Below are 23,116 nucleotides of genomic sequence, written 5' to 3' on the forward strand. Positions count from 1 at the left end.
GTGTTGCAAGAAGTTGGAATCCATGTTTTGTTATTGTGGATTCAACAGGATCGTAGGAGTCGAGGCTGAGTGCTGAGTACTGAAGCCTTAGGGGCAGTGGAAACACTATGCAATTGACATTGATCTACGACAGAGTCGTGTCACAGACTCGGAGGACGCGGAAGGTGGTTCGAAAATATATGTGGTCCCAGCTAATACAATACTGGGTACACGTGCGTTCAACTTTTGATGATCTTGTCCACACAACATGTCTTTCTCGATTACCTCTACAGCAAGGCCACTTGAAGCCAACGGTTATCTTATCTCGTTGCCGGTGCCGTCTGGCTGCGCAGGAAAGTTCTATATATGTGGACTGGCAATATAATGTCAGCATTCATAGGCTTAGCAGCCTCGTGCCCTCCTGCGACCAGACAAACACCCACTCATCCTTCGACTACGGTATTCCACCACCATCCAGCGAGCTTTCCAGCAGCATAGGTTGAAACATCTGTACATCTATCACATCTCTCTCGCTTTGGACTCTCCATCTCTCTACAGCTTTATTGTTTCGCGACCTAAGCTAAAGCCTTCACACCTTACCTCGGCTCCAAGGACCAGTATAGATCCAAGTAACAGCTTGGACTCTTATTGATCCTTTGATTCAAATATTCGTACGTCGTTCCTTGCTATAACCGTTGCCCAGATGATTGCTAACCGTAACCTCGAACCAAGCTAGTATTACTTCCCCGAGTTGTTCCATTCCATCACATAATTTGTGTCACGACCGCCGTCAATGAGTCAGGATCAATGTCAGTATTTCCCCTCTTATTCCTCTCTCGCTCTCTGACCACATCAACAGATTCTCGATCGTTGGAAGGAACTTGGGAGAAGCTATCTCAGGTCGCCGTCAAGGGGGCTCAATATGACTCCCCTGAACGCCACCCGCATCCAAAATGTTTGGCAGGGACCCGGGTGAACCTTCTCGACCACATTCATACATTATTAGACAAGCGGGAGAAGAGTCAACTCATTTGGCTGCATGGCACAGCGGGCGTCGGAAAGTCTGCTGTCGCGTTCACAGTAGCTGAAAGGATGAGAGACCTGAAAGTGACAGAGGAGACGACAGTCGAAAAGCGGCTTGCAGGAACATTCTTTTTCTCGCGCAAGCACACCAAACGCTGCACGACTGGTTATTTCTTTGCGACGCTTGTCTACCAGCTTGCTAGCAATTTTCCCAGCATCCGGTCGGACGTGAAAAGAGCTATCTACGATAATCCCGCCCTTCTGGACTCCAGCACGCCACTCCGCGACCAGATGGAGGCGTTTTTTCTCCGACCTCTCCGGAGGCTCAAATCCAGGCTGAGCGGGTGTCCGCCTTTGACCTTTGTCGTCGATGCCCTTGATGAGTGCACATCCGAACCCGAGCTCATCGATCTCATCCTTTCCCTTGCACGTGTTCTTCGTGAACCTGATCTGCCCGTGACCCACATTCTCCTCACGAGTCGCTCGGAATCGCATATCTGTAAAGCCCTTCAGAAAAAAGAGGTCTGGTCGTTGGTGTGCGAGATACCAGTGAAAATTTCTGGGGATGGTGTTGCTACCATCATCTCATTAGACGGCGCAGATGTTGACAATGACATTTGTATTTTTTTGCAGCATTCTTTCGGAGAGCTGGAAAGTCGTCATCCCGATTTTCCGCAGCCATCGAGGGATCAACTTGAGCGGCTTGCCAGTCGAGCAGGCAGACGTTTCATCGTGGCATCCACGATGATTAATTTTATCGACGATGAAGCCAATGATCCCAACGATCGGCTGCAGCTGATGCTCGAGCTAACGAGCGACCTGCTACCAGGAACGGAGGTGTACAAGTTATACGATTGTATCCTCTCTACATGCGCCAACCCCAAACGGGCATACCTGCACTTGTCTGTTGTAGCTGCCCTTGCAGACCCTTTGCCGATGTCACAAATCTCGAAACTTCTTGGCGCTGGCCAAGGGAGGGATGCGGAGACAGCACTGATGCAGCTACGGTCTCTCATGAGTATTCCTACAGACAACACACTCCCCGTGAATATATATCACTTGTCCGTTCGCGACTATGTTTCCGACCCCTCAAACTGCAGTCTCCCTCAAGTACACGATATCCTATCACCCCACTCCCTACTCGCACATTCCTCTCTCCACTTGATGATGAAGGAGATACCAGAAAGTACGGCCCTTCTGGATGCGCTATCAGAGTTGCAGAGCCAGAGCCAAGCCATGCAACCCCAGGACCCCCAGAGATTAAAAGATTCACTAGCCTTCCTCGTTCGGTCACCGGAGCCACTGTCAGTTCTTATCTGTACGCTATGGCTTCGGGGAGATCACAGTTCCGATTTACAATTCTGGCTAGCGACTCTGGACGGCCATGCCTGGCTGCAGACCCAAGGAGGCGGAGACTGGCTGGGGACCGAAGGAGGCGGAGATTGGCTGGGGACCGAAGGAGGCAGAGATTGGCTGGGGACCGAAGGAGGGGCAGACTGGCTGGGGACCAAAGGAGGGGCAGACTGGCTGCAGACCGAAGGAGTGCGGACCAAAGGAGTGGCGGACTGGCTGCGGACCAAAGGAGGGGCAGACTGGCTGCAGACCGAAGGAGTGCGGACCAAAGGAGTGGCGGACTGGCTGCGAACCAAAGGAGGGAAGGACTGGCTGTGGACCGAAGGAGGGAAGGACTGGCTGCGGACCGAAGGAGGGAAGGACTGGCTGCGGACCGAAGGAGGGAAGGACTGGCTGCGGACCGAAGGAGGGAAGGACTGGCTGCGGACCGAAGGAGGGAAGGACTGGCTGCGGACCGAAGCAGGGGCAGACTGGCTGCGGACAGAAGCAGGGGCAGACTGGCTGCGGACAGAAGCAGGGGCAGACTGGCTGCGGACAGAAGCAGGGGCAGACTGGCTGCGGACCAGAGGAAGGGAAGATTGGCTGCGGACCAAAGCAGGGGCAGACTGGCTGCAGGCCGAAGCAGGAACAGAGTGGCTGCAGGCCGAAGCAGGAACAGAGTGGCTGCAGACCAGAGGGAAGGGCTGGCTGGGGACCCAAGGAGGGGAGGACTGGCTGCAGACCCGAGGAGGGAAGGGCTGGCTGGGGACCCAAGGAGGGGAGGGCTGGCTGCAGACCCGAGGAGGGGAGGACTGGCTGGGGACCCAAGGAGGGGAGGACTGGCTGACCCAAGAAGGGGAGGACTGGCTGCAGACCCGAGGAGGGAAGGGCTGGCTGCGGACCGAAGGAGGGGAGGACTGGCTGCAGACCCAAGGAGGGGAGGACTGGCTGCAGACCCGAGGAGGGGAGGACTGGCTGCGGACCCAAGGAGGGGAGGACTGGCTGCAGACCCAAGGAGGGAAGGACAGGCTCCGTGAGAAACACTGGTTCCAGACCCTCAAGAGGTTGCCACCATATCAATCCTCACCCACATCCCCCCAAGCATCCTCGCCACCACCCCTCAGCAGAGCAGAACTCATGCAGACCCGGTGGGATGAATCCTGGCTGCACATCCATGGTGTGAGAGACTTGCAGACCCTGGATGGGCAAGACTGGCTGCAGACCCAGGCTGGACAACACTGGCTGCAGATCCAGGCTGGGCGACATTGGCTGCAAACCCAGGCTGGGCAAAAATGGCTGCAGACCCGAGCCGGGCGAGAGTGGCTCCAAACTGGGTGTGGGGAGTTCTGGTGGCTGACTCCCCATGGACGATGCTGGCTGCAGACCCCAGGCGGGAAAGACTGGCTGAAAAGCCAGGGTGGGTGCGACTGGCTGCAGACCCAGGGCGGACAAGACTGGCTGCAGATTCTAGGTGGGAAAGACTGGCTCCAGACACAGGACGGGCGAGATTGGCTGCAAACCGAAGGTGGGCGAAGCTGGCTCCAGACTCGGGGCGGACGAGGCTGGCTGCAGATCCTGGGCGGGGAAGATTGGCTGCGGACTCGGGGCGGGGAACACTGGTTGCAGACCCAGGACGGGCGAACATGGCTGCAAACTCAGGGCGGGCGAACATGGCTGCAGATGCCGGGCGGGAGAGACTGGCTGCAGACACCGGGTGGGAGAGACTGGCTGCAGATGCCACATGGTCAAGCATGGCGTTTAACCACACTCTGGGTGACCGTGGAAGAATTCTCGAGCACCTTTGAGGCAATCAGAGAGTACATCATTGTCCCAGAATTGCATTCGCAGCCAGCTTTTCAAGTAATCCAGCAGTTCAAGAGCCTGCCGGATTTCTTAATGTTCCCAGCGTTCCTAGCGTTGAGGCACCAGGATCATTCCACCTCTACATCGACACAAGGTCATTTTCCACCAGACATGGAAATAATCCATGCTATAAAAGCCTTTTCAAGTTTCGCATACGAAGCACGGGAAAGAAGTCAATCAGCTTCTGACACCCTCAACTATGCATGTCAGAATTGGGCTGTCCATCTCTCGCGGGCTCCGAATCCATGGGACGAGAAGCTCACTCATACATTTCAGTCTTTCTGGAATCGTAATCTCCTCTCCTGGCTCGAGAGGCAGTGGTGTTTGAAGGACCTGCGGTCTTGCCTCACTATTTTATCTGAAGGTGCAACATTGGCAAAGGTGTGTATATGTTCCAAATGGTTTCCTACTAGACTCGCAGCCTGACCTGCGCATATAGGAACATGACCTCTACACACCAGGGTCATCTCTCTGAAGTTGTCGGCTTCATGCAACATGTCACACAGTCTTGTCATTGCACGTAGATCCCTTGCTGTCGCTTACAGTCCTATGTCGGTACCACCCGAAGTAGTTATAATTTTTGGATTTGCAACTCACGGAGTCTTACCCATACTCTATGTTGAAAGAAATCACATGTTAATCTGAGTGACGCGGATTTCGTTGTACTTGTCGTAGGAATTAAGTATTCTGATACCGTTGCCCTTAGCTGTCTTCATTCGCAATCAATCCTCTTTGACAAATTGATTAGATTCAAAGACAACGCTGGTGTACGGGAATGTTTGAAGTAGTACCCAGAAAATAAGACTTCCTAACAGGAAAACATCCTCGACAACGGTTAATCAGACCTAACAAATATGCTCCCATCTTTAGTCACCTCATCACCAAGCGTCCGTACTCTTCCCGTTCGTAGCAGAATCGTACGCATTTTCCCCATGCTCAACAATGGATTCGGAGATTCGGTTGGGGTGGGGATGTGATCAAAGTCAATTTCGAATCCTAGTAAACGTCTCTTGCATTTCTTGCCGTTGGTCTGGGAGAGCGACGCGTCTTTTATTTGGCTTATATCGTTGGAGATCGTACTTGAAATTGATTGCCCAACTCTTGGGCTCTCTCTGTGTGACTCCCTGATAACCGATTTGACGGCGTGGTTCCTCTTCCCGTTCGAGACGGTGGATGGCAGTCTTTCGTCATCATCCGCAGGTCTTGCGAGTGCAGGTTCCGTCATTCCGTCTGCCGAGATTTTCTGGCGCTTGTGAGAAGCAAGCGGCGATGAAGGTGTGGGCGACGTCCGTCTTCTCTTGTGCGTCTCGTAAGGCCTCGAGCGCTGTTCTGCAGCCTTGCCTTCACCCTTCGAAGCGGTCATGAAGCTCGGCGCCTTCCAAGCCTCCACATCGTGTGTCGGAACACGGCTCGTTGAAGCGACCGGTTCGACTAGATGTGGTGAGGTTGCTCGAGATTTAATGTGGGGAATGACTTCGGACTGGGATGTTGCAAAACTAGGGGAACCAGAGAATAACGAATGCATAGACGGTGAGGGTGATGGTGAGGTGGCCCTTGTGGGTTCGGGCTCGTTTGATGGCTCTTCTGGGGCTTCTGAGAGTAAAACAGCGACATCGGCCGCATCGGCCGCGTCAACACGTAGGTCTTCAGCCGCTGCTGCTTCCAGGACTTGGCGCGCATCTCTAGTACAGGATGGTTGGTCATCGTCATCGTCGAGTACCTCACGATCGTCCAAGGAGGTGAAACGCGGAGAAGAAGATCGATCGCCGCCCCAATGAGTCTCGTGCTGGTCACCTGGAAGCATCCGCGAGGCTGCGGAGCCTTTTCCTGAGACGCCCTGGTTGATGGCGGGTGTCGAAGTCGGTCCGGGCTTGAATTCTTGAGTCAGTTGTGATGGAAATGGGGGTTGATGTGGTTGAGACTGAGAGAATAGTTCAGAGAGTAGTTGAGATGACATTGGTTGAGATTGAGATTGAGACTGAGAAGTATCCGAGTTGGGGACGAGAATCCGAGTTGGACCTGAGCTATGCGTAGGTGACGGTGGCACACCCGGGTGAGGAACCTTCCGCTTTATGTTCCTGCGAATGAGCACAGAAAACGAGGAAGGTGGCGCCGGTATGAAGGAGGAGTCTGGAGTGGATGGAGGCAGAGTTGACCGCCTGGCGCGCTGTGCGGGCGTGGGTGGGCGAAGGGGCGAAGTAGTAGGGGGTGTAGATGGTTCGTGGAGAGAACTATTTTGCTCCGCCGAAGCTTCCACGGTCGCGCAGTCATTTGGAAGCTCATCGTCTCCGGTGTGAGCTGAGGGTTGGACGCACGGCAGTACTCCAGCAGGGCTACCGGGTACAGATGAAGGCCATTCAGAAACTTCGGGTGTAGTCTGCCGTGCGGGCGGTGGGGTACAGGGTTGGGACCTGGTGACTATGTGTCGGCTCAAATCAATGCTCCACTCAGATGTATTTTGGAAGGTAGGGCTTACCGACGATCACATCATCCGGAGGTACACTCTCTTGGACAGGCACCTTACCCATTTGAGGTTGTTCTACAAGTAAATGAAGCATATGATAAAGGTATCAAACTGTACACGTACCACTGACAAGTGTTTGCGCCTCGGCGTCGTCGCCGCCAGGCTTCATGACGTATTTCCAGAGGTCTTGCTCGAAATGCTGATAGACACAGTTCAATATATGAATTTTCACAAATTGCACCTACTTACCATCCAGCGCTTGCGATATTCCCTCATCGGATCAGGACTTCGGACAGGATGTTCCAGTGCAACGTGGGGTGAATTACGTTCGAGTTCCTGAGCTTGAGGCCTCGGAGGTGCTTCGAAATGGTTGGTAACTGAATGAATTTCTGGGCGCGGCGAATCTGCATCTGCTGCATCAAGTTGCTCTATATGTACTGCGTTTTCTTTCGCATGCTTTAAGACATCCCTGTTACTTTTCAGGCAGTGCTCAATCGAAGATTCATCATGGACAACTCACCCACCGTCGCCACCTCGTCGAAGTCCACGGATCCATGCCCTAACTTGAATGTTCGTTTCAACATCCTGCGGGGAGCCGTATACACCACAACCAGAGCCAATGAACTTTACTACACCAGCTTCTAGAGCAATGTGAAATTCCTCGCTCAACTTCGAACGATTGTTTCCAATCGGGATCCGTACGAAAATGGGGCGGAGTTGCCCAATACAAAAGATAGCATGCTTGGCTTCCGTGAGCCTGCGACCTTGTAGATCCCTGCAACAATGAGTCAAACAGCCATCTGCAAGAGCGAAACATGAAACTTACTTCATATATTGCGATACAGCGTCTTTAGTGAAATATACGGGAATAACGGATTGCTTGTCAGAGACTCTCCCCCATATTGCTGAATCTTCATTGTATGTAAGAAACTGCGGCCGTCAGTGCTGAATGCAGAAAATAAATAGTAGAAGTACGAACTTCAATTATTTGAACTCTCATCTTCTTGCTCGGTGTTATAGCTTCAATTGCGACATCAGCGAAAGCCTTTCCAGACGTTTCGGCGACTTTGATGAGGTATTGTGATATCCATTGGGTCGGAATGCAGTCAGACATCGTGGAGCGCCCTCCTAGGAGAACAACAAAACGCGGTACGTCACGCGTCTTGTCACTTCTCATTTTGGTCACACCATCAGTGCACCACAGTCCACCATTGACAATGCATTAATGTCTTCTTACCCCGATTTCTAATACTTACTGTCTCAGCGAACTCTCCAATTCGACGGCCCTATATTGATCCTGTACGATTTTTCAGCGGTCTCAACCCGAGCGCCTAATGGAATCTAAGAATACCATTATCGTACATGATAGCGTGAGGGACTTTCCTCTAAACTTAGGTTTCAGTTGCACTTCCCTCTTGCACTCCAATGAGTCTTTCCCCTGAGCCTTTCTGCTGCAGTGCGTAGGTTCCCGAGTCCCCGCGTTAGCGTAAGTAGAACTTTGTATATTCAGAATTCCTGCGCTGATGGGTGCATTCAAGTACTCATGCAAGGGTGGAATGCGGAAAGATCATCTCTCGCCTCCATGTCGACGGAAATGTCTTCAGTGCTAACAAGGCTTCATACGCCCAATAAGAATCCCATCAGATGTTAGAACGAGTAGAAATGGATTCGCATGCATGGATCACTGAAGGTGGTGCACGCCAGATGTTGTAGCAAGCCATCGTACCGCAAAAGGCATTGGGCATGCCGCGCAAGCTACTGATGCAATAGTCGTCTCAAGTACTTCCAATCGTATTTTCAGCACGCTGATCAGCGCAGAACAGACTACATACTCAATTTGTATAACGACTTGGGTTTTAGTGGGGGAGTATTGGACTAGTCCTCACTGAGATCTTCCCCACACATCCGCTCGTAGAGGATGGTGTTCTCAATATTGATTGACACATTCCTTTCAACGGTGGTATTCCTCGAAGCAGGGCCAAATGCGCTCTCCAACATCAGATGGCAACATTATGTGATGTTCATCTGCTTGATTGCGGTTCATATTACGATTCTGTGATATTTCCCTGAGATAATTAATCCTACCGCGCTCAATGATTTCTACAATTGGTTTATTTGACGATGAAATAGACGAAGTGGCTCTCGCTTGAAGAAATCAACATGATGAGGTGGCGGTTCACATATCAGACACAGGAGATGATGACTCGCCAAGGAATCACGTCAACGAGTCAAACATCGCTGGAGAAGGAAGACTACACATAGGATGCTCCTTGCCAGGTACTAACAACTTGATCGAAACGCCGCTGTCCTTTTAAATTGATGGATATTCAGAGTTCAGAAGATCGTCAACGAGGCGGTTGGCAATCTTTCAAAATACGACTATCTCAGCCTCGACATTCCCAGAGGGGAGACAAGATCGAACAGCACAGTAGATTAATGCAACATCAATGATCAACATCAATCTAGAACTGCGTACTTCCTCAGACTGTCTGGTATAGCATCTGCTAGCTTCTTCGACTCTAGCCATTTCTTGGAGAATAAACGGCTCTGGTATCGGTATGCGCCGTCGCACAGTACAGTTACAACTGTGGAGCCTGATAGATGAATTGAGCTTTGGCTTGGGCATTGAAATGGTATTGATGGCGCGCTTACCCTTGCCTAGCTTTTGTGCGAGTTCCACAGCTGCAACCACGTTCAGTGCTGAGGAAGCGCCTAGGTACAAGCCTTCGGTATCAAGAAGCTGGTATATCATAGATATTGACTTCTCGTCTGGTATATGCAGCGCTCCCGACAGGTCATTGATAAAAGTGCCCAAGTTATTTGTGACACGGCCCTGACCGATACCTGTGTAGATGTGGAATAAAACGTTCAGCCGTTAGGATTTGTGGTAGACGGGAAAAGTACAACCTTCTGTGATAGAACTTCCGGAACGATCGACGAGCTTTCCACCAGAAGAGATGTATTTATACAAGACACTGCCGGGTGGGTCGGCGAGCCATATCTGCGTCTTGGCGCTCTTCTCCTTCAGATACTTGCCAACACCAGCCAGAGTACCACCTGTACCGGTCGCGCAAACGAAACCGTCGATCTCACCCTGCGTCTGTTCCCAGATTTCCGGCCCGGTAGAGATATAGTGCGCGTATGCATTGGCGGTATTATCGAATTGGTCTGTCCATATAGCATTCTCGAGCTTGTTGGCGTACTCCTTCGCCTGGTGGTTATAGTTCAGCGGGTTCTCGTAGGGGACTGCGGCTACTGGGTGCACTTCGGCGCCGAGCATTTGCAGAAGGTCAATCTTTTCTTGGCTCTGGGTACGAAATCGTCAGCAAAGAAAACAATAGCCAGATAATTGTCTTCACTTGAGTGTTGGGCATGAATATAACACACTTGTAGCCTCTGGCTCTGCAGACATGGGCAAGACCAATACCGGTGTTACCTGCAGTACCCTCAACAACGGTTCCACCAGGTTGTATGCTGCGTACATAATTCGACTGTTAGCACTTGGTGTGTCATGACGCATGTTACTCCCACTCACCGACCCTTCTCCTCCGCGTCCAGGACTATGCCAACAGCAGCACGGTCTTTAATGCTTCCTCCAGGGTTTTGGAATTCAGCCTTCCCGTATATCTTGCATCCCGTCTGCTCCGAGAGTGTCTTAAGATAAATCTGAACATGTATAGTCGTCGTCAGAGATGCATATAAGTGCCTTCACACGGGCGGACCTCCTCACCAATGGTGTGTTTCCCACTGCACCGGTGAAGCCAGCAACAGCGATGTTGCTTGTAGCAAATCCTCTAGTTTGTTGGACAAGAGTCCGTCGTAAAACTGATAGCATGGTAATTCAAAGCAAGAAAATATTATGCAAGAGCTGGAGAACAGGGCAAATTTAAGTCATGAACTTGCGCCCGTCGGAGCGAGCTTGGGGCAAACCTGGAGCAAGCACGACATTTAGAGGTCATCATGTACCTGCTGGGAACTCACTCGGCAAACCTCAATCCAAATATATCACCGATCATCCTCATTGCTCATTGTATTGAGCTATCTCCGAAAGCGAATTATACGGTAATAACCATGTATGAAGAACGTATCGTCACATCAAGGAGCAAAACCATCCATTAAGATGCAGAGATAAAGACATCAAGAAAAACAGAAAAAGTGCTCAGATGTATCTAGTACCCACGAGCAAGGAAAAAGAAGAAGAAAAAAGGAAGAAGACAGCTCAGACATATAAGGGGTAGTCTGTCATACATGCAGAGTCGTGCAGGCCATAAGAGAGAGCATAACGTGGGTGTCAACGAGACGAAGACCGAGTTGTATCGAGATAGGGCGGTACGGACGAGGGTATCACTAGTCTTGCGCGTTCTGCTGCATCGTTCATGGTTGGCGTTTCTTCACGTTCTGGTTCAACCATTGGAGGCCCTCGAACAGTCCTTCACCCGTCGTGGCACAACTGCAGCACATAGAGTAAGTAAAATACTATTTTCCTGGAGTGAACGGAATACTGACCTTGGGTGAACATACCAAGAACGATCCCGCATGCGGTGGAGACCCAACTTTTCAGTCACCTCGGCGGGTGACATAGCTTGAGAACATATGAGCTCTTATCTAAAAGTGTAGAATGACTCGCTATACCTCCTGGAAGATCCTGTTTGTTCGAAAACACGAGCAATAGACATTCCTTCATTTCCCTGTCGCTCAATATGCGATGCAACTCCTGCTTTGCTTCATCGATTCTCTCTCGGTCTTGGCTGTCGACGACGAACACAAGCCCTTGGGTACCTGTGTAGTAGTGTCTCCACAAGCGGTCGAATCTTGTCTTGGCCTCCGACATCCCAGACATTGAACTTCACATTCTTGTAGGTAACGGTTTCCACGTTGAAACCGACTACACGTCTACCATGAGTTTTCAAATTGGTCATAGCGCATGAATACTCACCCGTAGGTATGGTTGTCACAGACTGGTTCAATTTGAGTTTATAAAGAATAGCTGTGGCAAACGTTCAGCACAGCAAGAGAACAACAACGAAGTCAGCTCACTTGTCTTCCCTGCGGCATCAAGACCAAGCATCAGCAACCTCATCTCCTTGTTGCCGAACAATCTGCCTGTAAGACATGCCGTTCAGTGAAATTACACACGATAGACGGCATTTCGACGACGCCCAGCACGAAACACTCACCGAGCGCCTTTGACAAGTTAGCTCCCATGATGATATATAGATTCGAAGGTAAGGAGCGACAGAGGCGGGTTTAGTGCCACAAGTAATGGTATTGAGAGACTGAAGTAGGCAAGCTACGAAAAGGAACGCTCCAAAGAACGCTAGAAGTAAACACACGCCATTTTGGACCCCGAACACCTCATTGCAGTGCTTCTCCGCTTCGAGTGATGAAATGAAAAGGCGTTTCTGATAAAGACACTGGATATTTCTTGTTCAATCGTGCTTCCTGCCCGGAAATCACTGGAAGAACTTTAAATATGATGCGACCACGACCCGTGTAACAATATTATTAGCGATATGAAGCGGAAGTACAATGCAAATGGTCCAGGATGAATACATGCGGTCAAGATGGGTATATCCTACTAAATCACCAGCATGACAGGAATACCTATGAAGCGCCTGAAGGTCTAACCCGCAGCAACTCTCGGTGATGGCGTCTGACTCTGGCTGAATACCTTCAACCACCCATCTCCCATGTCAGAGCGTAGAGCTTGCATCCGCGCTCGATAGAGCTCTGCATCCCGTATCTGACTCTGACTCTGACTCTGGCCCTCATCTGGTGGCTCAAACACCGTGCTCACTCTTCGATGTCCCAACTTGCCATTCGTCGCATGTGGGCGTGGTATACGAACGCTGGCAGGTGGTTGGCGCAGCAGGCTCGAAGGGCGAACAGAGACCCCTGCTGTTGCTTTATTGGAGGAACAAGACTGTCCATCTAAAAGCACGTGTTAATCAGGTGAATGGCAAATGTTGAAGAATGCCCCTTACCTGTTCCATCCATTGGGGTCAGGTCAACGATGCGCTTGACCTTGCGCTTTCTCGCCTTTCTCGCAACAGCACCTGTTAGCAGAGGAGAACCACTGGAGGGTGACGAGGGGGCCGATAGCGGAGTACCCATAACATTATGTGTCCCCGTTGAAGAAGGCACCTTCGGACTGCCTACTGGTGCAACGGGTGGAGAGGGGAGAGTCTCGACGGGGTTCGCTGATAACGGCTGGTCGGGCAGTGTAGTGAGAGACCGCTTCTCATAAAATCCTGGTGATGACCCATCAAGCCTGATGTTCTTGTCCTCCTTCCAGAAAAGCTCAAAGCATGTGGTGCGGTAATTGTCCTCGTACTCGGTGAGCGGGTTTCCCTCAATCCAGACCTCCACAATGTTGGGTAGTGTTGCTAACCGTCCAATTTCAGCACTCTCCTCTATGTGGTTGGAGCGTAAGTCGACGCGCTCCAGCGCCATAAGACGCTCTAAGCCACAGATAGATTCGAGGCGATTGCGGGAGAGATTGATGTTAAGAACTTGACCAAGATGGGTGTAAATACCAAGGACTGAATCAATCATGTTATCGGAGAGGTTTAGGGAGACGAGGTTGTGGAGCGTGGCAATACCATGGGGGACAGACACAAGAAGGTTAGACGACAGGTCGAGATGGGTGAGGGAAGTGAGGTATGGTAATGGGTCGGTGGGAAGAAAAGTGAGAGCATTATCCGCCAGCGACAAGTGTTTCAATAATGACCATTTATAGGGCGAGAGTGGAGCAGCAGGTGAAGGCACGGGAGGCGTCAAGTCGTCTTCATCGTCCTCGGGAACAGACTCAGGCAGGCGAGTACTCTGGAAGGAGCGTTGTCTACGGAGTATGTGTCTGCTTCTTAGGTCGCTCGTGGTGCCATCTCTCCGAGCTTGATCGTCCAACACGGCACCAATGAAGATATCAGTGACGTCCTCCAGGCCACTGCGCTGAACTGTCAGGACTCCGTAGGCTTTCTGCCAGCCTATCCCACCCAAGCAATGTCCGTGGATCTATGTCGACGCACTCCAGGGTCTGAAGATTCTTGAACGCATCAAGTGGGAGTGCGTTCTGATTGGGTGGTTCATCTGCAAGCTCGGCGATGACTTTAGGACCTGGTGCCCTAATGGAAAGTGCAGGAAGCTTTGTAAAAGAGCTGTAAATATACTTGAGCTCCGCATCAATGCTTTGGGGTTCCTGTCTTCCCCACCACCCTACTCCAAGCGACAACCCAGATACGGCTGAAAGCGATGAGCGAAAAGAGGCGAGAGACAGCGTGTCGGATTTGTCGGAATTAGGGTACAATGTCAATGTGCGTATAGTGCATTGGCTTTGAGGGGTTGTCGACCCTCACATCTAATGATCCAATGTCAATTCCGAGCGCCTCCAAGCGCATAAGGACATAGAACAGCCTGTGCGCATCGATAGCGAATGTGACAGGTTTCGGAGGAGCAGGTGATTGTGCCGTAGAGTCATAAGAAAACCAACCAGCGAGATTGAAGACAGAAGTATTATTAGTAGAATGCCGACGCTGTATACGCCTTCGTCGGACGAAACCAGCTTCTGCGAGGCCCTTGTCATTGTTTCTGATGAATGTCGCAATTCTGCGCAGATAATCATCGCCTGGTTCTGGTTCCATGGTGACTCACAGTTGGAGGCAGTGAATAGAAAATAAGCCTGCAGGCAGCTGGGCGCTGGCAGCCTAGGCTTATTATGTGTTGCCTCCTGGCTCCGTGCAAGCCTTGCTGAGTTACAGCGGTAGCTAACCGGCAAGGACCCCAACCCCTCCTGTGACATAACACCGTGACAATCTATAGTCACAGACGGGTGACAAGATTAAAACGCGTCAGTCCGCCCTTGAAGCTGTAGCCATCACCATCGGTGAGACATCGACAAGCTCCATCCTAATCGTAGTTGTATCGGATTATTACCCATCATGAAGTTGACGATAAAGACGCTCCAGCAGAAGATGTTCCAGGTGCGTAACTTCACCTCCTACCGTCTACAATTAATCCCATATATGAGTAACAGCTCGACGCTGAGGGGTCAGAAACCATCGCAGATTTGAAGCAGAAGATATCAAATGCACAGGGTCATTCTGTAGAGAGCCAGAAGCTCATATTTTCCGGTATAGTCATACAGTCATTTCGCCAAATCACAGTGTTCATTTAGTATCACAGGCAAGATTCTTTCGGACGACAAGACAGTTGAATCGTGCGAGATCAAGGAAAAGGACTTTTTGGTATTGATGGTATCAAAGGTTTGCATTGGTTTGCATCTGTCTAGGACGCTAAAGTTCACCGTGATCTTCAGTCTAAACCTACACCAGCTCAACCTCCCGCGGCGACTGCCTCAACGTCGACGCCACAGCCAGTGAACGCTGCACCCGCCCCTGCACCAGTAGCACCTCAGATTTCAGCGCCAGCGCCAGTTCCTTCAGCGCCAGCACCTGTTGCCCCTTCTACTGCCCCCGCACCGGGACCTGTAACAGCTGACGGCAGCTTTTTGACTGGAGAAGCGCTCCAGTCGACAATCAATAATATGATTGAGATGGGCTTCGAACGCGAACAAGTCATTCGCGCGCTGAGAGCCAGTTTTAATAACCCTGATCGTGCCGTCGAATACTTGATGACGGTAGTTTGAAATCACTCGTTTCATTGTCTCTTAATGATTAAAATCACAGGGCATCCCTGCGCATCTCATGCACGAGGCAGCAGGTCCTGCTGCACAACCAGCACAGACGGGGAGTGCTGCAGCTGCAGCTCCCGCCGCACCCACTCCCGCCGCACTTGCGGCCCAACCGGTCCCAGTTGCCCCAGCTGGCCAACCCCAGAATTTGTTCCAAGTAAGTATCCTAATTTGTTTTTGAATTGGATTTTCATCAACGCACGTGCAGCTTGCGCAACAACAGCAACAACAGCCTGGTGGCAGAGGTACAGCAGCGACTGGTGCGGGAGTTGGAGCTGGCGATATTGATATTGAGGCTCTCCGAAACCACCCCCAGTTTCAGCAATTGCGCCAGCTGGTCCAGACTAATCCAAATCTCCTCGCCCCATTGGTTCAGCAAATTATGGAGCAAAATCCCCACCTTGGACAGCTATTTGAGAGCCACCCTGAAGCTTTGATGCAATTGCTCAATGGGCCTGACGATGAAGGCGATGGTGCTATACCACCTGGCACGCAGGTAATACATGTTACGCCGGAGGAGCAGGCTGCGATTGGTCGGGTAAGTTCGTCCACACCCATCCTGAACTTGCACTCAATTTTTTTTTGGCGTGGCTGTAGTTGGAGGCTTTAGGGTTCTCGCGTCAGAAAGCTGCCGAGGCATATTTGGCGTGCGATAAGAACGAGGAACTCGCAGCCAACTATCTGTTTGAGACCGGGTTTGATGACGAGGAGGATCAATGATGGTCTCTGTGCGTTTGAGGAGTTCTTTGCATTGTTATAATTCATGTACTCGAGGGCGACTCAAGCTACCTAAGTAAGTTACGACTGGATGGACGCATGTAAGACCCTGCATCAAAATGAAAAACACTATATGATGAGGTCTAGATTCAGCTGGTTGACTAGCGAGAGATTTGATTTGTTCGGGCCCCGGGGTGATCAGCATGATTAAGCCACGCTGTTCAAAGTCAAGGGCACCTATGAGAGCAGGCGTTTCTCGTATGTAAAATTGATGAGCAGAGAACTCGAGGTGCCCTAGCCCTGAAGATCTCGAGAGTCGTCACGACAGTGACACGGGCCACGGCCATTCCCGTCACGCGTCAAGACTAGTACTCATCCTCGAGATACTACTTAGCTTACCTTCAAGTTGGAGTCATCCAAGTAACATATGTCTATCTCAATGCCACGTCTTAGATATGCTATTGTCGTACTATATACATTGTTTTTATGCGTGCGTTGGGCCGCGTGTGAACCTGGATAACGTACAAGCAAGTCAGTAGCCGCATGTTGTTGTGGTGTGTTGCTTGGCCGTCTTCTCCCTCGCCTCGTCCTTCATCCTTTCTCTCTTCTTCCTTTCCCCAGCATACCCAAAAGCTTTTTCAATACCGCAAGCATTATTACTCTTATTTGACTCCAAAACTGACCTTTTATTTTTTTCAGCTTGTTCAATTCTCCATCCCATGGCATCTCAAGACCCGCCACCAGCGGACGACAAGGACGTTCAGACGCGCGAGCAGGCGTCTCACAACGTTTCTCAGACGCCAGCCATCGGGAATGGCTCTGCAGTCGTAGACACTAGTGCGCAAGCGCACGACCTCTCCCCCACATCCTCCTCGGAAGCGGACAAGGATGTCAACCCAAACCCTTCTAACACCGTTTCAACCTTCGTTTCGCCAGCGGAACGCGAAAACGTAAAGTCTAACGACAAGGAGAAAGACAAGGACAAGGAGAAAGACAAGGACAAGGGCTCCCTAGCTACAACAACGCTGACACAGCCGAATTCTACCAGCGCTACATCTAGCACCACTCGCCGCTTTTCCAGGAAAGCTAAACCTGCGTCCAAGACCACTAAGTCTTCGACTGCGTCTTCTAGCTCTGCACGAGAAAAGACTACTTCCAACAACCATTCCAGAGACGAGACTAAGTCCACGGGAGGTTCTCAGAAGAAGGAATCATTCATAGCTAAACTCGTGCGCAAACTTGTGCCATGCGTCGCTCCCAGCGATCGTACGCATGTGATTGAGGTCGATGTTGACGACGTCACGCGACACAAGGCCACTGACGCGGTCAATGGTGCCTCAGCGCCCGCAGCCGAAACCAGTGTCGCCGGCGAAAAGCAGGTTGAAGCCAAGGAGCAGGAACGGGAAAAGCCGACTCTCGTGGTAGAGATGCCCCCTTCCTCATCGCAAACCAACCCCGCAGAAGTTGAAATCATCGTCCCCCCCACACCAACCAAAGCCCTCCTACCAATAGCCGAGACAGAGGGGGTGACCAGCGGAGCAGTTCAACCTCCAGGATCGACTGGGGTAGACCTATTCTCGCCCTCACCGTCATCTCCTGCAGATGTATCGCACACACCATCTGGGAGTATCCCATCACATGCTGGAGACACCTCACGTACAGCAACAGATTCCGAAGGCAGTTTCACTGACGAAGAGGGTCACGGAGAATCGGAGGAGCCCGAAGTGGAAGAAGTAGAACCGATGGAGGAAGATGACGAAGATGCTCTAATTCTCAACGGAGGTGCAGGTATTCCCATAGGGCCTGTGAGTCTTTTTTAAGATCATCTCCGTCGATATCGCTAATTACTAATGCTATTTCACAATCAGGATGGTGAACTTCGTCCACTTTTGCCCCCAATAGCACCCCAACACGTGGGGCGCAAATGTCTAGTTCTCGACTTGGATGAGACCCTAGTCCATAGTAGTTTTAAGGTGAATTTTTCGGCTTCTCGCTCTGATGCCGCTTCTGACTCATTGTTTCGGCCGCTCAACAGTCTATTCAACACGCTGATTACGTCGTGCCGGTGGAAATTGAGTACCATTGGCACAATGTGTACGTCATTAAGCGCCCGGGGGTAGACAATTTCCTGAAGAAGATGGGCGAAATTTACGAGGTGGTGGTATTTACCGCTAGCTTGAGCAAGGTTAGAGTTATTTCTATATCCCTCGATATTCGCTAATTTTCATCATGCGCAGTATGCGGACCCAGTTCTAGATAAGCTGGACATTCATCAAGTGGTGTCGCATCGACTATTCAGAGAGAGTTGCTATAATCACAAGGGGAACTACGTCAAGGTAATGAAATCATCTTTCCTGTTCATTTCGTCGCTAACTTGCTCTATGTAGGATCTTTCCCAATTGGGTCGTCCTATTGCAGATACCATTATTCTGGACAACTCTCCAGCATCATATATTTTCCACCCCAACAATGCGGTCCCTGTGTCATCGTGGTTCAATGACCCACATGACACGGAGCTCACCGACCTTTGTCCTTTCCTTGCGGACCTTGCGGAAGTGAGAGATGTTCGGGGCGTCTTGGATGGTGGTCTGTAGGGGGTAGTGGGTACATGGGATACGAAGAAGAGGGGCATTACAGGAGAGCAATAGGCTCGCGAGCACAAATTCTCTGAGTGTTGTGATGCTGGTCAAGCTCTCCTGTTTTTCATTATAGGTCAATGCAACGCACGTCATTCCCCAATGTTGTGCGCTACCCCACAAGTCTGTCGCATCCTTCTTTGCTTCTCGATGGCGCCTCTGGCCGATTATGCGATCTCTATTTCTTCCACCCTCTCCGCATTGCGCTCAACATGACCTTACCCATTCTGCATCTTTTACGCTTCCCCATGCCCAATATACCCTACATATCTAACATGGCTCTCGACGCTCAAATGTATTTGGCCCGACTTTTGATGACGATATACCCTTGTCTCTCATCTCACTCCACATATGTTTTCGCATCGAAACTCTTTTCTTTTTACGTAATGGCATCTGCGTTACAATTTGACATTACTACCTCCCTCTATTCTTCTTGTTCCAGTGTAGCTGACTCTACACGAGTAGCCACTCGTACATTCCTCGCATTCTTTCCATCCATTCCACTGCGGTATGGTCGTATGCCTTCATGGTACGTCGTTTCGTTGTACTTAGCCCTCGACTATATATCTGACCATCCCCAGACAGTTTTTCTCCCATTCCTGAATGCATTCATACGTCGACCGTCATTGACAATCTCCATCTTGCAGTCAAAAGTAATCATTGCGATACATCCCATTTTTTACCTGCGTCGCTGTAGCATTTTCCTTCCTTGACCTGTTTTATTGAATTTTTATTGCACTCGGCGACGCACCACTTTCCTTCCTTTCCCCTTCCTTCCATTTCTCCTCTATCTTCTTTACACACAAAATCACGATTTCCTGACGAACTACTATGATGATGTTGCATATTCACGACTATTTCTCTCTTATATGTTATATTTTTCTCAGCTCTGTCATGTGTGGACGCGACTGGTTTTTATCACGTGAGGACTCGCGACGCGTCGTGTTTGGGCAGTTGGAGTTTCAGTCGGTCAACCTCCCTACGAGTTTGGACGAAGGCAGTCGAGCAAGAGCAAAATGCGTTACGTGGATCCTTGTGACAGCGATTGTTGTGTCTCCCGTCTACCTGCTGAGAGGGCAATGAAGATCACACAAGAAGCGCTGTCACCATGCATTTTCCGACGCTCTAGGATAAAAATGCCTAGAATCTACCACAAGGCACGTAGCAGCTGCATACTGAAATCATATGATTAGCTATGGTCTATCCAGGTAACTTGAATCTGATGGCCTTAAAGTAGTAGCACACATGGATGATGCACCGAAAGCTTCGCTGAAACAATTCGATGTCATCTGAACAATTTGCCAGCAACGATCGACATGCAATCATTGAAGAACATGAAAATGATAGAAAGGGTGCATGCAATTGCGCGTCGACGGTAGGATGATCCAACCAATGCTCCTCGAACCTCCAACAGTCCCGACCGACATCGCGGACCGAAATCACACTGACAAATGAAAATGTTTTTCGTTGCTTGTGTCCGTTTTATGCGGATCTACATCTCACTCCGAGTCAAGCTTCACAGTACGTAGTATCACTCCCTCAACATAGAACTGATGCATCGTGGTGCGCACAGCAGTGTGTTTGAAAGTCGTGCCACAAAACAATATCACCAGGGTTCAGGCCTCAGGATAAAATGATTCGGGAAATATTAACTAGCTTTTTAGCCAGGTAGCCCGGAACACTCATACCCCAAACGCGGCGGTCACGGACTTGACCCCAGGGGTGCGTCAATGATCAGCCCGGAAGTGAGATCGTTGGCCTCATTAAGATCCTCGTTGGCATGAAATTCATATCTGGCTTGGAGCGCGAGGGTAAGGTTATTAAGCGGGGTGTCACGGTTCGTATGCCCAGGTGGGCATAACAACAGCGCCTCGCGATAGGGGCAGATAGCGTTATTGACGTCATTAATGTCACCGTGTTGGTTGGAACGGTCGAGAAGGGCGCGCCCTAGGTTGTCCAATATGTAACAAAGTTTGTGCCCAACAGGGCAGGCGCAGTGCTTCTTCATACAGTGATATGGCCTGGTTGAGATTATGTTGATGACCAAAACGGCATCCGAGCGAGAACACCAAGTTATTCAGGTACGTATCACGGGAAGGATGTGCCTGGGGGCAGAGAAACAGCGTCACGACAAAGTTGTATGCTCTCGTCACCATCATCAACATCGTCATGTTGGTCAAAGCGTGTTCCGAGTTCTGGTGACAGCGGATCCAGGGATTGTGGACGGTCCTGGTGGCCTGCAGGACACAGCTCGAGCACGGCTCGTCACAGGCGTATGGGTGCATCAGAGATATCCGTAGGAAGGTCGTTGCATTCGTAGATCATATAATCTATAGCATTGGCCCCTGTGGCGATGCTCCGAAGATAGGTGCCCTCTGGATAGAAAGGCGGTAGTTCACTGTAGAGTTAGCGCCAGTTCAGCGCTTCGGTGTGATGAAATAGAGATAATGGATAATCAGGGTGGCCCTGCGGACCAAATGCAAGGGCGCCGCGCAATGAAGAGGTCGTAGAGTCAATGTATTGAATATCCTTGCGAACATAACTTTGAAGCGGGGCTCACGCGAGGTTGGTGACAGCGGCAGCACGATTAGGACGGCCGACCGGACACTGGGCCGCAACCTACCGAAAGTAGTTTACATCGCCATTCAGATGAGAGACACTACTCGTAGGCTTGCTCCTCACGTATTTTGAAAATCGCGTGTGGTGTGGTCTGTACCTGGAGTGCGCCCGTCGTCGTGGCGACTGTTTCACTGTGTGAGAAGGGCAGATATCTCATCAATGGCCCATGGGTGGGAAGGACAGGTCTACAAAAAGTTAGTGGACGTGCATGAATAAGAAGCAGATCACTCACCAAAAGGTGCATCTCCTTGATCGAGCAATTCCTTCCATTATGTTTCGAATTTTCTGATGACTTCCCGTGGCCAAGAATTCTACTGATTTCAGAGGACGTCCTGATCTCCATTGATGACTAGCTGACGGATCTGATGGTGATCTGTAATCTGATGATAAGTATTGGAATCACGTTCGCAAGTCTTTGTAGAAGGCTTTACATGGTTAGAGTATCACCCCATGCTACAGCACTGTTGGATGATACTATGAACTCAGATAGTTAATTTCCAGCGTCTCCCGATTTTGACGGAGACGTAAATCACTGCGGGTATACGGAAGGAAGGGGCTTGGATATTGTTTCCATTGATAACTGTGGATAGAGGTGATGCACTGATGATCACGAAACAAATACGAAGACCATATGGAGTGGCCTACCTTCGAGTCTGATATATTGACCTTGGAAGCTACCAGGCATGATGCCATGTCAAGCGATACGGAGGATGGAAGATGGACTGCGTGGTGGGCTGAATGAGTACTTGGTTGGACAAGAGGAGGCCCCTGTAGGGATATAGTGACTGTGGAATCTGGATGAAGTTCAGGGTGTGAGGAGAGCGTGCAATGCATTGGGATGATGGGGCATGATAGACACTGGTCCTGATTGCACTAATGCGGGACTGAGGTGACAGCGGTAGAGCCTGTGCTGAAGAAGCGGGGAATGTCGCCGCTCGCGGTCAGCTACTAGTAAGTGCTAAGCGGCAATCATGCTAGACACAGGCTGATGATGATGACAAGCAAATCAGGTGGGCGCGATGTTGCGGACAGACATTCGACTCACTCGAGCAGAAGAACGTATATGCCACTTTGTAAGCGTCCTTGTGGAGATTCGCATTCTCGTGCTTCGGAACGAGAATGGCACTGGTCTGTGCGCCCCCACTCAAATAGTGCTCTGCTTCGAAGATTCGCCGTTCGTGTTTCTCTCCCCACAAATAACCAAATCTTCTAGCTTGTTGATTGAGCCCCCCGAAGATCTGCTTAGAATTCTCACTCACCGCAATTACAGACATTCACTATCACTACTCAGTGAATATCAGTCCTCTCGGTATATCTTTCGCTCCACCTTAACGGTATCATACAAAGGACTTACTCATCTCTGTACTTATTCTCTATACTTATATCAGGCACGACTTGCCGCCGGGCGTCATCACCCCTGGTATATCAATAGATTCCAGCCCGCGGAACATCAAGGAGCCTGAGTCTAGTACTGATTGATCTTTGGCAAGTCGAACTCTACGCATCGTGTCATGCGAGGGGACTTCATGCGAGCATCCGTCTTGCCTCCTCTATATGCTGATTAGTTCCTGCCATCATGGCTTCTTTCCTGGAGGGATGGATGGGGATGAATTATTCATTACAATGTCGGACAGCGACAAGGCTGTCAATAGATTTGGACACGCTCAAGCAACACAACGAGGGTGAAACGCCGTTGGATGAACTGATATGAGGCGCAAGACGGTGTGTATTGATAATTATATCGACCTTGTGGAGTTCATGCGAGCATGTACATTGCAAGTTGGTTCATTCCTG

At 50.5% G+C, this 23,116-nt stretch overlaps 7 protein-coding genes across 7 annotated transcripts; 3 read left to right on the plus strand and 4 right to left on the minus strand.

Annotated features, from left to right (window-relative positions):
* Positions 1–5,032: 5,032 nt before the first annotated feature.
* Positions 5,033–7,775, minus strand: EDB91DRAFT_1251888 (uncharacterized protein; the record flags this gene model as incomplete). Its single annotated transcript, XM_041323434.1, has 7 exons — positions 5,033–6,615; positions 6,674–6,736; positions 6,785–6,860; positions 6,911–7,130; positions 7,182–7,436; positions 7,488–7,591; positions 7,641–7,775. 7 exons carry the CDS (start codon positions 7,773–7,775, stop codon positions 5,033–5,035), a joined length of 2,436 nt encoding a protein of 811 aa, XP_041173858.1.
* Positions 7,776–8,961: 1,186 nt separating this feature from the next.
* Positions 8,962–10,496, minus strand: EDB91DRAFT_1302852 (pyridoxal phosphate-dependent enzyme beta subunit; the record flags this gene model as incomplete). The annotated part of the gene is made up of 6 exons (XM_041324998.1): positions 8,962–9,255; positions 9,314–9,505; positions 9,569–9,968; positions 10,021–10,135; positions 10,197–10,327; positions 10,392–10,496. 6 exons carry the CDS (start codon positions 10,494–10,496, stop codon positions 9,119–9,121), a joined length of 1,080 nt encoding a protein of 359 aa, XP_041173859.1. The 3' UTR covers positions 8,962–9,118.
* A 167-nt stretch (positions 10,497–10,663) lies between these two features.
* Positions 10,664–11,953, minus strand: EDB91DRAFT_1330282 (ADP-ribosylation factor family-domain-containing protein). The gene is made up of 7 exons (XM_041325346.1): positions 11,839–11,953; positions 11,699–11,764; positions 11,598–11,648; positions 11,500–11,546; positions 11,294–11,477; positions 11,168–11,243; positions 10,664–11,111 (listed from the first exon to the last, which is right to left on the minus strand). Exons 1-7 carry the CDS (start codon positions 11,864–11,866, stop codon positions 11,036–11,038), a joined length of 528 nt encoding a protein of 175 aa, XP_041173860.1. The 5' UTR covers positions 11,867–11,953; the 3' UTR covers positions 10,664–11,035.
* Positions 11,954–12,120: 167 nt separating this feature from the next.
* EDB91DRAFT_1152477 (uncharacterized protein) lies at positions 12,121–14,406 on the minus strand. The gene is made up of 4 exons (XM_041319481.1): positions 13,966–14,406; positions 13,657–13,859; positions 12,646–13,607; positions 12,121–12,592 (listed from the first exon to the last, which is right to left on the minus strand). The coding sequence occupies exons 1-4, from the start codon at positions 14,299–14,301 to the stop codon at positions 12,285–12,287; spliced, it is 1,809 nt and encodes a 602-aa protein (XP_041173861.1). The 5' UTR covers positions 14,302–14,406; the 3' UTR covers positions 12,121–12,284.
* A 105-nt stretch (positions 14,407–14,511) lies between these two features.
* EDB91DRAFT_1152478 (uncharacterized protein) lies at positions 14,512–16,266 on the plus strand. The gene is made up of 7 exons (XM_041319482.1): positions 14,512–14,640; positions 14,694–14,790; positions 14,843–14,922; positions 14,976–15,296; positions 15,346–15,507; positions 15,559–15,888; positions 15,948–16,266. The coding sequence occupies exons 1-7, from the start codon at positions 14,599–14,601 to the stop codon at positions 16,068–16,070; spliced, it is 1,155 nt and encodes a 384-aa protein (XP_041173862.1). The 5' UTR covers positions 14,512–14,598; the 3' UTR covers positions 16,071–16,266.
* A 520-nt stretch (positions 16,267–16,786) lies between these two features.
* On the plus strand, positions 16,787–18,661 carry EDB91DRAFT_1058257 (HAD-like domain-containing protein; the record flags this gene model as incomplete). The annotated part of the gene is made up of 5 exons (XM_041314142.1): positions 16,787–17,872; positions 17,936–18,040; positions 18,103–18,252; positions 18,305–18,403; positions 18,455–18,661. The coding sequence occupies 5 exons, from the start codon at positions 16,787–16,789 to the stop codon at positions 18,659–18,661; spliced, it is 1,647 nt and encodes a 548-aa protein (XP_041173863.1).
* On the plus strand, positions 18,410–19,608 carry EDB91DRAFT_680434 (uncharacterized protein). Its single transcript, XM_041328079.1, has one exon. The coding sequence runs from the start codon at positions 18,784–18,786 to the stop codon at positions 19,414–19,416; it is 633 nt and encodes a 210-aa protein (XP_041173864.1). The 5' UTR covers positions 18,410–18,783; the 3' UTR covers positions 19,417–19,608.
* The last annotated feature ends 3,508 nt before the right edge of the window (positions 19,609–23,116 follow it).

Source organism: Suillus paluster (assembly GCF_016628075.1).
Source record: "Suillus paluster strain FC165 chromosome Unknown EDB91scaffold_59, whole genome shotgun sequence".
NCBI classification, from domain to species: Eukaryota; Fungi; Basidiomycota; class Agaricomycetes; order Boletales; family Suillaceae; genus Suillus; species Suillus paluster.